This window comes from Bombina bombina, chromosome 3 (assembly GCF_027579735.1).
Source record: "Bombina bombina isolate aBomBom1 chromosome 3, aBomBom1.pri, whole genome shotgun sequence".
NCBI lineage: Eukaryota > Metazoa > Chordata > Amphibia > Anura > Bombinatoridae > Bombina > Bombina bombina.
In genome coordinates, this window is record NC_069501.1 from 789,233,335 (window position 1) to 789,249,670 (window position 16,336).

Consider the following 16,336-nt stretch of genomic DNA (forward strand, 5'->3'; position numbering starts at 1 on the left):
CTAGTGCATCTACTAGAGTCGCCTTGGGATCCCTGGATCTGGACCCGTAGCAAGGAACTTTGAAGTTCTGACGAGAGGCCATCAGATCCATGTCTGGAATGCCCCACAATTGAGTAATTTGGGCAAAGATTTCCGGATGGAGTTCCCACTCCCCCGGATGAAATGTCTGACGACTCAGAAAATCCGCTTCCCAATTTTCCACTCCTGGGATGTGGATTGCAGACAAGTGGCAGGAGTGAGTCTCCGCCCATTGAATGATTTTGGTCACTTCTTCCATCGCCAGGGAACTCCTTGTTCCCCCCTGATGGTTGATGTACGCAACAGTCGTTATGTTGTCTGATTGAAACCGTATGAACTTGGCCTTTGCTAGCTGAGGCCAAGCCTTGAGAGCATTGAATATCGCTCTCAGTTCCAGAATATTTATCGGGAGAAGAGATTCTTCCCGAGACCAAAGACCCTGAGCTTTCAGGGGTCCCCAGACCGCGCCCCAGCCCACCAGACTGGCGTCGGTCGTGACAATGACCCACTCTGGTCTGCGGAAGCTCATCCCCTGTGACAGGTTGTCCAGGGACAGCCACCAACGGAGTGAATATCTGGTCCTCTGATCTACTTGTATCGTCGGAGACAAGTCTGTATAGTCCCCATTCCACTGACTGAGCATGCACAGTTGTAATGGTCTTAGATGAATTCGCGCAAAAGGAACTATGTCCATTGCCGCTACCATCAAACCTATTACTTCCATGCACTGCGCTATGGAAGGAAGAGGAACAGAATGAAGTATTTGACAAGAGTTTAGAAGTTTTGATTTTCTGGCCTCTGTCAGAAAAATCCTCATTTCTAAGGAGTCTATTATTGTTCCCAAGAAGGGAACCCTTGTTGACGGAGATAGAGAACTTTTTTCTACGTTCACTTTCCACCCGTGAGATCTGAGAAAGGCCAGGACAATGTCCGTGTGAGCCTTTGCTTGAGGAAGGGACGACGCTTGAATCAGAATGTCGTCCAAGTAAGGTACTACTGCAATGCCCCTTGGTCTTAGCACCGCTAGAAGGGACCCTAGTACCTTTGTGAAAATCCTTGGAGCAGTGGCTAATCCGAACGGAAGTGCCACAAACTGGTAATGCTTGTCCAGGAATGCGAACCTTAGGAACCGATGATGTTCCTTGTGGATAGGAATATGTAGATACGCATCCTTTAAATCCACGGTGGTCATGAATTGACCTTCCTGGATGGAAGGAAGAATTGTTCGAATGGTTTCCATTTTGAACGATGGAACCTTGAGAAACTTGTTTAGGATCTTGAGATCTAAGATTGGTCTGAATGTTCCCTCTTTTTTGGGAACTACGAACAGATTGGAGTAGAACCCCATCCCTTGTTCTCCTAAAGGAACAGGATGAATCACTCCCATTTTTAACAGGTCTTCTACACAATGTAAGAATGCCTGTCTCTTTATGTGGTCTGAAGACAATTGAGACCTGTGGAACCTCCCCCTTGGGGGAAGCCCCTTGAATTCCAGAAGATAACCTTGGGAGACTATTTCTAGTGCCCAAGGATCCAGAACATCTCTTGCCCAAGCCTGAGCGAAGAGAGAGAGTCTGCCCCCCACCAGATCCGGTCCCGGATCGGGGGCCAACATCTCATGCTGTCTTGGTAGCAGTGGCAGGTTTCTTGGCCTGCTTTCCTTTGTTCCAGCCTTGCATTGGTCTCCAGGCTGGCTTGGCTTGAGAAGTATTATCCTCTTGCTTAGAGGACGTAGCACTTGGGGCTGGTCCGTTTCTGCGAAAGGGACGAAAATTAGGTTTATTTTTGGCCTTGAAAGACCTATCCTGAGGAAGGGCGTGGCCCTTGCCCCCAGTGATATCAGAGATAATCTCTTTCAAGTCAGGGCCAAACAGCGTTTTCCCCTTGAAAGGAATGTTAAGCAATTTGTTCTTGGAAGACGCATCCGCTGACCAAGATTTTAACCAAAGCGCTCTGCGCGCCACAATAGCAAAACCAGAATTTTCCGCCGCTAACCTAGCCAATTGCAAAGTGGCGTCTAGGGTGAAAGAATTAGCCAATTTGAGAGCATGAATTCTGTCCATAATCTCCTCATAAGAAGAAGAATTATTATTGAGCGCCTTTTCTAGCTCATCGAACCAGAAACACGCTGCTGTAGTGACAGGAACAATGCATGAAATTGGTTGTAGAAGGTAACCTTGCTGAACAAACATCTTTTTAAGCAAACCTTCTAATTTTTTATCCATAGGATCTTTGAAAGCACAACTATCTTCTATGGGTATAGTGGTGCGTTTGTTTAGAGTAGAAACCGCCCCCTCGACCTTGGGGACTGTCTGCCATAAGTCCTTTCTGGGGTCGACCATAGGAAACAATTTTTTAAATATGGGGGGAGGGACGAAAGGTATACCGGGCCTTTCCCATTCTTTATTTACAATGTCCGCCACCCGCTTGGGTATAGGAAAAGCTTCGGGGGGCCCCGGGACCTCTAGGAACTTGTCCATTTTACATAGTTTCTCTGGAATGACCAAATTCTCACAATCATCCAGAGTGGATAACACCTCCTTAAGCAGAGCGCGGAGATGTTCCAATTTAAATTTAAATGTAATCACATCAGGTTCAGCTTGTTGAGAAATTTTCCCTGAATCTGAAATTTCTCCCTCAGACAAAACCTCCCTGGCCCCCTCAGACTGGTGTAGGGGCCCTTCAGAACCAATATCATCAGCGTCCTCATGCTCTTCAGTATTTTCTAAAACAGAGCAGTCGCGCTTTCGCTGATAAGTGGGCATTTTGGCTAAAATGTTTTTGATAGAATTATCCATTACAGCCGTTAATTGTTGCATAGTAAGGAGTATTGGCGCGCTAGATGTACTAGGGGCCTCCTGTGTGGGCAAGACTGGTGTAGACGAAGGAGGGGATGATGCAGTACCATGCTTACTCCCCTCACTTGAGGAATCATCTTGGGCATCATTTTCTCTAAATTTTGTGTCACATAAATCACATCTATTTAAATGAGAAGGAACCTTGGCTTCCCCACATTCAGAACACAGTCTATCTGGTAGTTCAGACATGTTAAACAGGCAAAAACTTGATAACAAAGTACAAAAAACGTTTTAAAATAAACCGTTACTGTCACTTTAAATTTTAAACTGAACACACTTTATTACTGCAATTGCGAAAAAGTATGAAGGAATTGTTCAAAATTCACCAAAATTTCACCACAGTGTCTTAAAGCCTTAAAAGTATTGCACACCAAATTTGGAAGCTTTAACCCTTAAAATAACGGAACAGGAGCCGTTTTTATATTTAACCCCTTTACAGTCCCTGGTATCTGCTTTGCTGAGACCCAACCAAGCCCAAAGGGGAATACGATACCAAATGACGCCTTCAGAAAGTCTTTTCTATGTATCAGAGCTCCTCACACATGCATCTGCATGTCATGCTTCTCAAAAACAAGTGCGCAATAGAGGCGCGAAAATGAGACTCTGCCTATGAATTAGGGAAAGCCCCTAGAGAATAAGGTGTTCAATACAGTGCCTGCCGGTTATTTTACATAATTCCCAAGATTAAAATAATTCCTCAAGGCTATGGAGTATAAAATATGTTTATATATTAATCGATTTAGCCCAGAAAATGTCTACAGTCTTAAAAAGCCCTTGTGAAGCCCTTTTTTTCTTTCTGTAATAAAAATGGCTTACCGGATCCCATAGGGAAAATGACAGCTTCCAGCATTACATCGTCTTGTTAGAATGTGTCATACCTCAAGCAGCAAAAGTCTGCTCACTGTTCCCCCAACTGAAGTTAATTCCTCTCAACAGTCCTGTGTGGAAACAGCCATCGATTTTAGTAACGGTTGCTAAAATCATTTTCCTCTTACAAACAGAAATCTTCATCTCTTTTCTGTTTCAGAGTAAATAGTACATACCAGCACTATTTTAAAATAACAAACTCTTGATTGAATAATAAAAACTACAGTTAAACACTAAAAAACTCTAAGCCATCTCCGTGGAGATGTTGCCTGTACAACGGCAAAGAGAATGACTGGGGAAGGCGGAGCCTAGGAGGGATCATGTGACCAGCTTTGCTGGGCTCTTTGCCATTTCCTGTTGGGGAAGAGAATATCCCACAAGTAAGGATGACGCCGTGGACCGGACACACCTATGTTGGAGAAAGCCAACACGATGTCCGTGTGAGACTTGGCTAGTTGGTAAGTCGACGCCTGGATTAAGATATCGTCCAGATAAGGCGCCACAGCTATGCCCCACGGCCTTAGAACCGCTAGAAGGGACCCTAGCACCTTTGTAAAAATTCTGGGAGCCGTGGCCAACCCAAAGGGAAGAGCCACAAACTGGTAATGCTTGTCCAGAAAGGCGAACCTGAGGAACTGGTGCTGCTCTTTGTCGATAGGAATGTGTAGATCCGCATCCTTTAAGTCCACAGTGGTCATATATTGACCCTCCTGGATCATTGGCAAAATAGTCTGAATGGTCTCCATCTTGAAGGATGGGACTCTGAGGAATTTGTTTAGGATCTTGAGATCCAAAATTGGTCTGAACGTTCCCTCTTTTTTGGGAACTACAAACAGATTTGAGTAGAACCCTTGGCCCTGTTATGTTTTCGGAACTGGGCAGATCACTCCCATGGTATATAGGTCTTCTACACAATGTAAGAACACCTCCTTTTTTGTCTGGTTTACAGACAATTGAGAAAGATGGAATCCCCCCTTGGGGGAGAATCTTTAAAATCTAGAAGATACCGCTGGGTTACTATTTCTAAAGCCCAGGAGTCCTGAACGTCTCTTGCCCAAGCCTGAGCGAAGAGAGAGTCTGCCCACTACTAGATCCGATCCCGGATCGGGAGCTACCCCTTCATGCTGTCTTGGTGACAGCAGCGGGCTTGGCCTGTTTACCCTTGTTCCAAGTCTGGTTAGGTCTCCAGACTGACTTGGATTGAGCAAAATTCCCCTCTTGCTTTGCAGCAGGGGACGAGGTAGAGGGACCACCTTTGAAGTTTCGAATGGAACGAAAATTATTTTGTTTGGTCCTCATCTTGTTCGTCTTATCCTGAGGAAGGGCATGGCCCTTCCCTCCAGTGATGTCTGAAATGATCTCTTTCAGTTCAGGCCCGAATAGGGTCTTACCCTTGAAAGGGATGGCTAAAAGCTTAGCTTTTGACGACACATCAGCAGACCAGGACTTAAGCCATAACGGTCTACTCGATAAAATGGAAAAACCTGAATTCTTCGCCGCTAATTTAGCCAATTGAAAAGCAGCATCGGTAATGAAAGAATTAGCTAGCTTGAGAGCCCTAATTCTATCCAGAATATCATCTAATGGGGTCTCAACCTCAAGAGCCTCTTCCAGAGCCTCGAACCAAAAGGACGCTGCAGTAGTTACAGGAACAATGCACGCTATAGGTTGAAGAAGAAAACCTTGATGAACAAATAATTTCTTCAGGAGACCCTCTAATTTTTTATCCATAGGATCTTTGATATTTAGTGAAAAAAATAACAATCTTAAAAAACGGTACTGCGCCTTTAAGAGAAAAAAAGCATACACGTCCTGCAAAACAGCCTTAAAATGCACCAAATTTGTCAAAATTTTGCAAGCAGACACAATATATGCAGTTAAGATTGCCCCACAAGGAATTATAACATTTAACCCTTTAATGTGTAAAGCGGATTGAAATTAGGACTAAATCCGGAAAAACACCCTCAGCACCTTGCCACAGCCCTGCTGTGGTCCTACCTGCCCTCAGGGATAGTAAATGTGGGGTTAAAAAAAGATATAAGGAGGGTGGTGCATATATAACATACACCACACTCCTAGGGGGCGCTAACAATAAGCAGCAAACAGTAAGCAGATATATACAGATAATTAAGAGAATATACAATAAACCTAGCACACTTATATCAGATTATTAGAGATGATATGCTCATAAGTGGACCCAGATGATATTGGTATAATCAAATAACAAAATGTCCACACAAAGAATAATCCAAAAGAAGGAAGGCAGCTCTCTGTCATAGGATGGTCATCCTGGTGTGGCGTGATCTATAAGAGAAAGAAGCACAGAGGCGCCAACATGGCCTAGTAACGTCACGGCAGTCGGATACAAAACATCAGCAGGATAGGAAATATACTCACAAGCGTAGCGCACCCAAATGGTGCTATTGTGGCAGCCTGGAACATCAAACAGTGGTCCAGCTCACTGGTGTCTCCAGCCAGATAAGAGATTATCCTTGGCGAGGGCCTATCCTATGATGCCTATAAGGGCAAAAAAGGCACACACATAGCCCAGTAACGTTTGTACACCAGATAAAAAAGGATTCAAGGTTGTACTTACAGGAAACAAAGCACCACCAGGTGCAATATTAGCAGTACTGGGACCTCTCAGCCGCCCAGTGGACTGTGGAATCCAATTTGCAGGATGCAGAAAATCACCACTTTGGAAGATAGAACTAGCACACACACTCTGCCCCCAAACAGGAGCAGAATAATTGTGATAAAGCAAGTGTATATTTAAAAACTTTTATTTTAAAAACAGCTGTAAAGTAAAGTAAGTAAAGGATGAATCCGTGGACTCGTCTTAACTTTATAGAAGAAAATAAGCCGTTGGGAGCAGGAAATTGCCAACATGCATAACAAGGTTAGCTGCGCAGTAAAACTAAACCTCCCGGTCGGCTGCTGAATTAAAATAAAGCCGTTGGGAGTTGCTATCCTGTCGCACCATAAACATATGAGCCACTTCTCCACGTCCCCAGTGCCTGCAGTAACTGCCCTATGACTTATCCTCTCCTAGGGATAATGACATTTTGTGTCCCTTTCTTTGAATATAAGTACCAAATTCTTCTGTGTACATGCCCCAGAAATTAAAACTTAGCACTTACCTTAGAATCTGCCCGGCAGTAAGGCAGCTCACCCGGCTTGCGAGGTCCTCTCCCTCACATTGGCATGTGGAAACAAAAAGTACTGAGTAAGTAAACGATCTTACCGGAATCTACGCCATGGAAAAGGAACACGGCCCTTCAAGTGTGACAGATAGTAGCCTCGCTTCTGACATAGACTTAAGTGAATAAAGGTAGGCAGCGAAACTAGTCAACACTGATTACCAAGGAGCTGTTAATATGAGTCGGGTTGGTTTCGCAGGAAAACTCTCCTTGCATCTCCGGACTCTAACTTTCATCTATGCTCTCACTGAGAGGCTGACAGGATTACTTAAAACTCCAGTCCCATTGCGAAGAGTACTACCCTCCATAAGAGACTCTCTCAAACTTCTGACACTTCTCTGCCAACCTCCTGTGATGAAAGGCAAAGAATGACTGGTGATTGAGGGAAGTGGGGGAGGTATTTAAGCCTTTGGCTGGGGTGTCTTTGCCTCCTCCTGGTGGCCAGGTTCTGTATTTCCCAAAAGTAGTGAATGCAGTTGTGGACTCTTCCCGTTTAAGAAGAAAATAGATTTTTTTTCCATCTCAATCACTGGTCTAGACAAGTTTTGAATGTATTTTTGTTTGGGAATAACTATATCCATAAATATCAGATGTCATTCCATCAGTCCACTATTTTGTTTCTATCATTAAGAGCCTGTGCTCTATATAAAATATGTCAACCCCTGGCTTAACCCAAAAAAATATTAGCTAAAAGTCAATATTAGGTTTAAGAGGACAACTGCAAACGTTTATAACAACCTGTTAGTTGCGCAAAAGTTATATTCAATGTATGTCAGTGGGCAGAAACACCACCTTATTACTCTACTGACGTGCTTCTTAAACTGGGGATGCTTAAAATTTTATTATGGTTCCCACAAGAATTGATAATGCACAGGGAGACAATGGCAGGCAACTGCTAGCCAAACAGCAGCAGTGAAGCAATTAGGCAGAAAGGAATAGCAGGTTACTGCTGAACTCCGCTTCAAATATATGTCTTCAACTGCACACAGCTATGCTTGTAAAGGAAAATTAAAGGAATACTAAACCCAATTTTTTTTCTTCATGATTCAGATAGAGCATGTCATTTTAATCAACTTTCTAATTTACTGTTATTATCAACTTTTCTTATTTCTCTTGCTATCTTTATTTGAAAAAGCAGGAATCTAAGTTAAGGAGCCAGAGCATTTTTTGTTCAGCACCCTGGATAGCTTTTGCTGATTGGCGGCTACATTTAGCCACCAATCAAGCAAGCGTAAACCAGGTGCTTAACCAAAAATGGGCCGGCTCCTAAGCTTACATTCTTGCTTTTAAAATAAAGATATCAAGAGAACAAAGAAAAATTGAGAATAGGAGTAAATTAGAAAGTTGCTTAAAATTGCATCCTCTATCTGAATCATGAAAGAAGAAAAAATTGATTTTGCTTAATGGGACATTAAAAAGGAAATACATATCTGCCCACTATCCACTCCGACAGCTCTATCAGGGGACAGTCATAAACAAGCGTAAAATCTCATTTAATTTTGCACAGGAACATCAAAATACATGAAATTAAATACCCTGCAACATAGGAAAATGATTTTAATGTTCATTTTACCAATCCTAAGGATGGCATTATAACCATATCTATGAGTAGTAGTGTCAAAATATGCTTTCCTCCTGAATTGTATTAATCACATAAAACAGTTTAAAGTTATATTATCATACACCCCATCCCCCTTTACTGCAAAAAGCTATAGATCAGGCCAAGTTATCCATATAAAAATTTCACCTCTATTCTCTTCTTTGCTTTGTCGTAAGCTCGTTCCTCTTTAGTGCGGTCATCATCAGAGTCAGACTCTGATTCAGAGCTTAGCTCTTTGCTGGGCTTTTTCTCAGGAGGTTTGGACCCAACAGATTGGGAATCTGCTGGCTTTACTGGAGACTTTTCATCGCCATCATCACTGCCCTCACTATCTCCATCATCTTCCTCATCCTCACTCTCCCCCTCATCCTCCTCATCTTCATCTTCCTCCTCCTCATCTTCCTCCTCCTCATCTTTTTCTTGAACTTCAATGCGGACTGGTTTTGGTTCTGTTTAAAAATATAGCACAAGTGTTTACAGAATAGAAGTTGTTTATATCTGACAGTTACTGGTAATTAAAAGAACAAATCCACGAAGGCCGCAGCCCTGTAAACAAACAGATTTATTGGCACCAAAGCATGACCACAAAATTACGGGAGTTACACCTTAATCATGTGGATACATAGCGAACATAATCCTCTGCCATTTATAGACAGGTATAATTAACTCTTCATTAAACATTCATATCAAACATTCACAGCTCCATCTAGTGGAGACATATAGAATACACCCAGACATAATAAAGATATAAACATAAAGAAGCGTACTACAAAACAATGATCTAATCCAGATCCCCTAGGTTGCATAGTCCCTAATTTAAAAAACAGAATTTATGTTTACCTGATAAATTTCTTTCTCCTACGGTGTGTCCGGTCCACGGCTTCATCCTTACTTGTGGGATATTCTCTTCCCCTACAGGAAATGGCAAAGAGATCACACAGCAAAAGCTGTCCATATAGCCCCCCTCTGGCTCCGCCCCCCAGTCATTCGACCGACGGTTAGGAGAAAAAGGAGAAACTATAGGGTGCCGTGGTGACTGTAGAGTACAGAAATAAAAATTTTAAACCTGACTAAAAGCCAGGGCGGGCCGTGTACCACGGCTTCATCCTTACTTGTGGGAACCAATACCAAAGCTTTAGGACACGGATGAAGGGAGGGAACAAGTCAGGTAACCTAAACGGAAGGTACCACAGCTTGCGAAACCTTTCTCCCAAAAACAGCCTCCGAAGAAGCATAAGTATCGAATTTGTAAAATTTGGCAAAAGTATGCAGAGAAGACCAAGTCGCTGCCTTACAGATCTGATCAACAGAAGCCTCGTTCTTGAAGGCCCATGTGGAAGCCACAGCCCTAGTAGAGTGAGCTGTAATTCGTTCAGGAGGCTGCCGTCCGGCAGTCTCATAAGCCAATCGCATGATGCTTTTCAGCCAAAAGGAAAGAGGTAGCAGTAGCTTTCTGCCCTCTCCTCTTACCAGAATAAACGACAAACAATGATGATGTCTGCCTGAAATCCTTTGTTGCTTCTAAATAGAATTTTAAAGCACGGACCACATCTAGGTTGTGTAACAAACGTTCCTTCTTCGAAACTGGTTTTGGACACAGAGAAGGAACAACTATTTCCTGGTTAATATTCCTGTTGGAAAACACTTTTGGAAGAAAACCAGGCTTGGTACGTAAAACTACCTTATCTGTATGGAATACCAGATAGGGAGAAGTACACTGCAAAGCAGACCATTCAGAAACTCTTCTAGCAGAAGAAACAACAACCAAAAACAGAACCTTCCAAGATAGTAACTTAATATCTATGGAATGTAAGGGTTCAAACGGAACCCCTTGAAGAACTGAAAGAACTAAGTTTAGACTCCATGGAGGAGTCAAAGGTCTGTAGACAGGCTTGATTCTGACTAACGCCTGTACAAACCCCTGTACATCTGGCACGGCTGCCAGACGTTTGTGCAACAAAACAGACAGAGCAGATATCTGTCCTTTTAGAGAACTAGCTGACAAGCCTTTATCCAAACCCTCTTGGAGAAAGGAAAGTATCCTAGGAAGTTTAATTTTACTCCAAGAGAATCCCTTGGATTCGCACCAACGGATATATTTTTGCCATATCTTATGGTAAATTTTCCTAGTCACAGGTTTTCTGGCTTGAACCAGAGTATCTATAACTGAATCTGAAAACCCACGCTTAGATAGAATCAAGCGTTCAATTTCCAAGCAGTCAGTTGCAGAGAGACTAGATTTGGATGTTCGAAGGGACCTTGTACTAGAAGATCCGGTCTCAAAGGTATCTTCCATGGTGGAGCTGATGACATATTCAGCAGGTCTGCATACCAAGTCCTGCGTGGCCATGCAGGAGCTATTAGAATCACAGAGGCCTTCTCCTGTTTGATCCTGGCTACAAGCCTGGGAAGGAGAGGGAACGGTGGAAACACATAAGCTAGATTGAACGACCAAGGTGCTACCAATGCATCCACTAGCGTCGCCTTGGGATCCCTGGATCTGGAGCCGTAGCGAGGAACCTTGGAGTTCTGACGAGACGCCATCAGATCCATATCTGGAATGCCCCATAGTTGAGTTAACTGGGCAAAGACCTCCGGGTGGAGTTCCCACTCCCCCGGATGGAAAGTCTGACGACTCAAATAATCCGCCTCCCAGTTGTCTACTCCTGGGATGTGAATTGCAGATAGATGGCAGGAGTGATCCTCCGCCCATTTGATGATCTTGGATACCTCTCTCATCGCCAAGGAACTCTTTGTTCCCCCCTGATGATTGATGTACGCTACAGTCGTCATGTTGTCCGACTGAAATCTTATGAATCTGGCCTTCGCTAGTTGAGGCCAAGCCAGGAGCGCATTGAATATCGCTCTCAGTTCCAAAATGTTTATCGGGAGAAGAGACTCCCCGAGACCATAGAACCTGAGCTTTCAGGGAGTCCCAGCCTAAGAGACTGGCGTCGGTCGTGACAATGACCCACTCTGGTATGAGGAAACTCATTCCCTGAGACAGGTGACCTGAGTCAACCACCAGCGGAGTGAGTCTCTGGTTACCTGGTCTACTTGAATCTGGGGAGACAAGTCTGCATAATCCCCATTCCACTGTTTGAGCATGCACAGTTGCAATGGTCTTAGATGAATTTGAGCAAAAGGAACCACGTCCATTGCTGCAACCATTAATCCCTATTACCTCCATGCACTGAGCTATGGAAGGCTGAGGAATAGATTGAAGAACTTGACAAGCGTTTAGAAGCTTTAACTTTCTGACCTCTGTCAGAAAAATCTTCATTTCTACAGAATCTATTATTGTTCCCAGAAAAGGAACCCTTGTGGACGGGGAACTCTTTTCTATGTTCACCTTCCACCCGTGAGACCTGAGAAAGGCTAAAACAATGTCTGTATGAGCCCTTGCTTTGGAAAGAGACGACGCTTGGATTAGAATGTCGTCTAGGTAAGGTGCTACAGCAATGCCCCTCGGCCTTAGAACCGCTAGAAGGGACCCTAGTACCTTTGTGAAAATTCTGGGAGCAGTGGCTAAACCGAATGGAAGAGCCACGAACTGGTAATGTTTGTCCAGAAAGGCGAAACTCAGGAACTGATGATGATGTTTGTGGATAGGAATATGCAGGTACGCATCCTTTAAATCCACGGTAGTCATATATTGACCCTCCTGGATTGTTGGTAAAATCGTCCGAATGGTTTCCATTTTGAATGATGGAACTCTGAGGAATTTGTTTAGAATTTTTAAATCCAGAATTGGTCTGAAAGTTCCCTCTTTTTTGGGAACTACAAACAGGTTTGAGTAAAAACCCGGACCTTGTTCCGCTGTTGGAACTGGGTGTATCACTCCCATCTTTAATAGGTCTCCTACGCAATGTAAGAATGCCTGTCTCTTTATCTGATCTGAAGATAAGCGAGACATGTGGAACCTTCCCCTTGGAGGAAGTTCTTTGAACTCTAGAAGATACCCCTGAGAGACTATTTCTAGTGCCCAGGGATCCGGAACATCTCTTGCCCAAGCCTGAGCAAAGAGAGAAAGTCTGCCCCCTACTAGATCCGGTCGGGGGCTACCCCTTCATGCTGTCTTGGTAGCAGCAGCAGGCTTCTTGGCCTGTTTACCCTTGTTCCAGCCTTGCAATGGTTTCCATGCTGGTTTAGGCTGGGAAGTGTTACCCTCTTGTCTAGAGGCTGCAGAGTTAGGAGCCGGTCTGTTCCTGAAATTGCGAAAGGAACGAAAATTTGACTTGTTCTTAGCCTTGAAAGGCCTATCCTGTGGGAGGGCATGGCCCTTTCCCCCAGTGATGTCTGAAATAATCTCCTTCAATTCTGGCCCGAAAAGGGTCTTACCTTTGAAAGGAATATTAAGCAATTTTGTTTTGGACGACACATCCGCCGACCAAGATTTTAGCCACAGCGCCCTGCGCGCCACTATTGCAAAACCTGAATTTTTCGCAGCTAATTTCCGCCGTGGTGACAGGAATAATGCACGAAATTGGTTGAAGAAGGAAACCTTGCTGAACAAATATCTTTTTAAGCAATCCTTCCAATTTTTTATCCATAGGATCTTTGAAAGCGCAACTGTCCTCAATAGGAATAGTTGTGCGCTTGGCTAACGTTGAAACTGCCCCCTCTACCTTAGGGACCGTTTGCCATGCGTCCCTTCTGGGGTCTGCTATCTGAAGGTACAGACATGTTAGACAGATTTAGGCAGGCTATTAATGCAATAAAAACGATTTTAAGCAAAACCGTTACTGTCTCTTTAAATAATAAAAAGAGCCCACTTTATTTCTGAATGTTTGAAAAACTATCAAGGAAATATCCGATCTTTATAAAATTTACACCCCAGTGTCTTAATGCCTTGAAAGTATTGCAAATTTCAAGTCTCTAAACCCTTAAATGAGCAAATAGTTCAATTTACCGGTTTAAACACACTACAGTCCCTGCCACAGACTTTGCTGCGGCTTTTACCTTCCTTAGGGGTTATTCACCACAGAAATAAGCCTTCCTGAGTCCGTTTCTCAGTCACAGGACCCTCTCACATGAAGCTGCATGCACTGCCTTTAGAAGTAACTGCGCAACTGAGGCGCGAAAATGATGCATACCAGAGTGAAGGGGCCTTTCTGACTAGATGAGGCGTCTAAACAACTGCCAGGCTTAATAAAAACGTTCCCAAAAGTGTTTCAAAGTTCACAAAACACTCCAAATGTCATATAAATATGATATAAACAAATCGATTTAGCCCACAATAGTGTCAACCAGCATAGAGCCCAATTTATAAGCCTTAATTCTGTTACTGAGTCTAAGAAAATGGCTTACCGATCCCATAAGGGAAAACTGACAGTCTTCTAGCATTACTATGTCTTGTTAGAAAAGAGACTGGTCATACCTGGAGCAGATAAGTCTGCAAACTGTTCGCCCCAACTGAAGTTCTCTGGTTTCAACAGTCCTGCGTGGGAACAGCACTGGATTTTAGTTAATGATGCTAAAATCATACTCCTCTTAACAGAACTCTTCATCACTTTCTGTTGTAGAGTAAATAGTACAAACCGGCACTATTTTAAAATAACAAACTCTTGATAGAAGAAATAAAACTACAACTAACACCACATACTCTTTACCATCCCCGTGGAGATGCTACTTGTTCAGAGCGGCAAAGAGAATGACTGGGGGGCGGAGCCAGAGGGGGGGCTATATGGACAGCTTTTGCTGTGTGCTCTCTTTGCCATTTCCTGTAGGGGAAGAGAATATCCCACAAGTAAGGATGAAGCCGTGGACCGGACACACCAATGTAGGAGAAATCCAAAATGCCTTTTTTATTTTTTTTTTAAATAAAGACTCTCTATTACCTCCTTTTCTAGGCCTATATACCAGCTCAATAATCTGAAAACAAAATATTAAATTTTGATGGCCAGCTTGTATGAAATTATATGCTACAGGGGCTTCCAAATTCCTCCTCCTAATGCTTGATTTATGTTCAATCATATGCTAATGGGCCCTCCTAGTGGTTTCCCCTACATATAACAATCTACAAGGGCATTTTACTAAATAAATAAGATATTCACTATTACAGTTATTATAACCATTAATATTGAATTGTCTACCTGTATCTGGATGTTTTAGTTGTAGCAAAATGATTTGAGACTACTCCTTTTTCCATCAAACATTGATAGCAGCCCATATTGGCTGTTATATAACGAATACCACCAGTTTTAGTTGTACCAACATCTGTCTTAATCAATTTGTCCTTAATGGAAGGGGAAAGTTTAAAAAGTAGGTAAAATACATTTTGGAAGCATCAAATTTCACAATTTCTTTTTCAGATTATTGAACAGGTACATAGGCCTAGAAGAGGAGGTAATAGTGATTCTTGATTAAAAAAAAACACATAAATTATGCTTACCTGATAATTTCATTTCAATCTGTGGGAGGAGAGTCCATGGCTTCATTCATTACTTGTGGGAATTAAGAACCTGGCCACCAGGAGGAGGCAAAGACACCCCAGCCAAAGGCTTAAATACCTCCTCCACTCCCCTCATCCCCCCGTCATTCTGCCAAGGGAACAAGGAACAGTAGAAGAAATATCAGGGTATAAATGGTGCCAGAAGAACAAAAATAAATGTAGGTCCGCCCACCGGAGAAACGGGCGGGAGCCGTGGACTATCCTCCCACAGTTGGAAATTAAATTATCAGGTAAGCATAATTTATGTTTTCCATCTTAATGGGAGGAGAGTCCACGGCTTAATTCATTACTTGTGGGAAATAAATACCCAAACTCTAGAGGACACAGAATGAAAAAAAAAAACGGGAGGGCAAAAGGAGGCGGGCCATAATCTGAGGGCACCACAGCCTGCAAAACCTTTCTAACAAAAGCTGCTTCCGCCAAAGCAAAGACCAAAAATTTGTAAAATTTTGCAAAAGTATGAAAGCAAGACCAAGTAGCTGCCTTACAAATCTGCTCCATAGAGGCCTCATTCTTAAAGGAACATGAAGAGGCCACAGACCTAGTTGAGTGAGCCGTAATCCTTTGAGGAGGCTTATGTCCCGCTGTCTCATAGGCTAAGCGAATAATGCTCCTCAACCTAAAAGATAGGGAAGTGGAAGAGGCCTTCTACCCCCTGCGCTTCCCCAAATACACGAATAAGGACAAAGTCTGTCTGAATTCTTTCGTGGCCTGAAGATAGAACTTCACACTTCCAAACTGAAACAACCTCTCCTTTGAAGAAGAAGGATTAGGACACAATGAAGGAACTACTATCTCCTGATTGATGTTATGATTCGACACAACCTTGGGGAGAAATCCCAACCCAGTGCGAAGAACAGCCTTATCAGCGTGAAAAACCAAGTAAGCAGGCTCACATTGCAAGGCCGCCAACTCAGAGACTCTGTATGCCAATGCAATAGCCAGTAGGAATAGAACCTTCCATGAAAGAATTTCAATGTCAAGCGAACGAATAGGCTCAAACGGAGCCCTCTGCAACATCTTAAGTACCAAGTTTAAGCTCCAAGGTGGAGCAGAATTTCAAAAGACAGGCCTGATCCTGGACAGAGCCTGAACAAAGGATTGAATATCAGGAAGCTCCGCACACTTCTTGTGTAAAAAGTACAGATAAAGCCGAATTCTGTCCCTTTAAGACACTTAACCAACCCATCTTGGAGAAAAAACAGAATCCTGGATACCCTAACCAATATGTCAGGGATATCCACGTTCCTCACACCAGGACAAGTAGGTCCTCCACACCTTGTGATAGATGCGACAAGTGACCGGTTTCCTGGCTTGTATGAGAGTATCAATCACTCTC

General features: G+C 43.2%; 1 protein-coding gene across 1 annotated transcript in view; it reads right to left on the reverse strand.

The window, feature by feature from the left end:
- EIF5B (eukaryotic translation initiation factor 5B) overlaps positions 1-16,336 on the reverse strand; it is a 411,763-nt gene that overhangs the window by 243,594 nt on the left and 151,833 nt on the right. Inside the window, exon 10 of the mRNA XM_053707685.1 lies at positions 8,691-8,992. Coding sequence (XP_053563660.1) covers positions 8,691-8,992 — 302 coding nt within the window. The remainder of the gene's footprint in view (positions 1-8,690; positions 8,993-16,336) is intronic.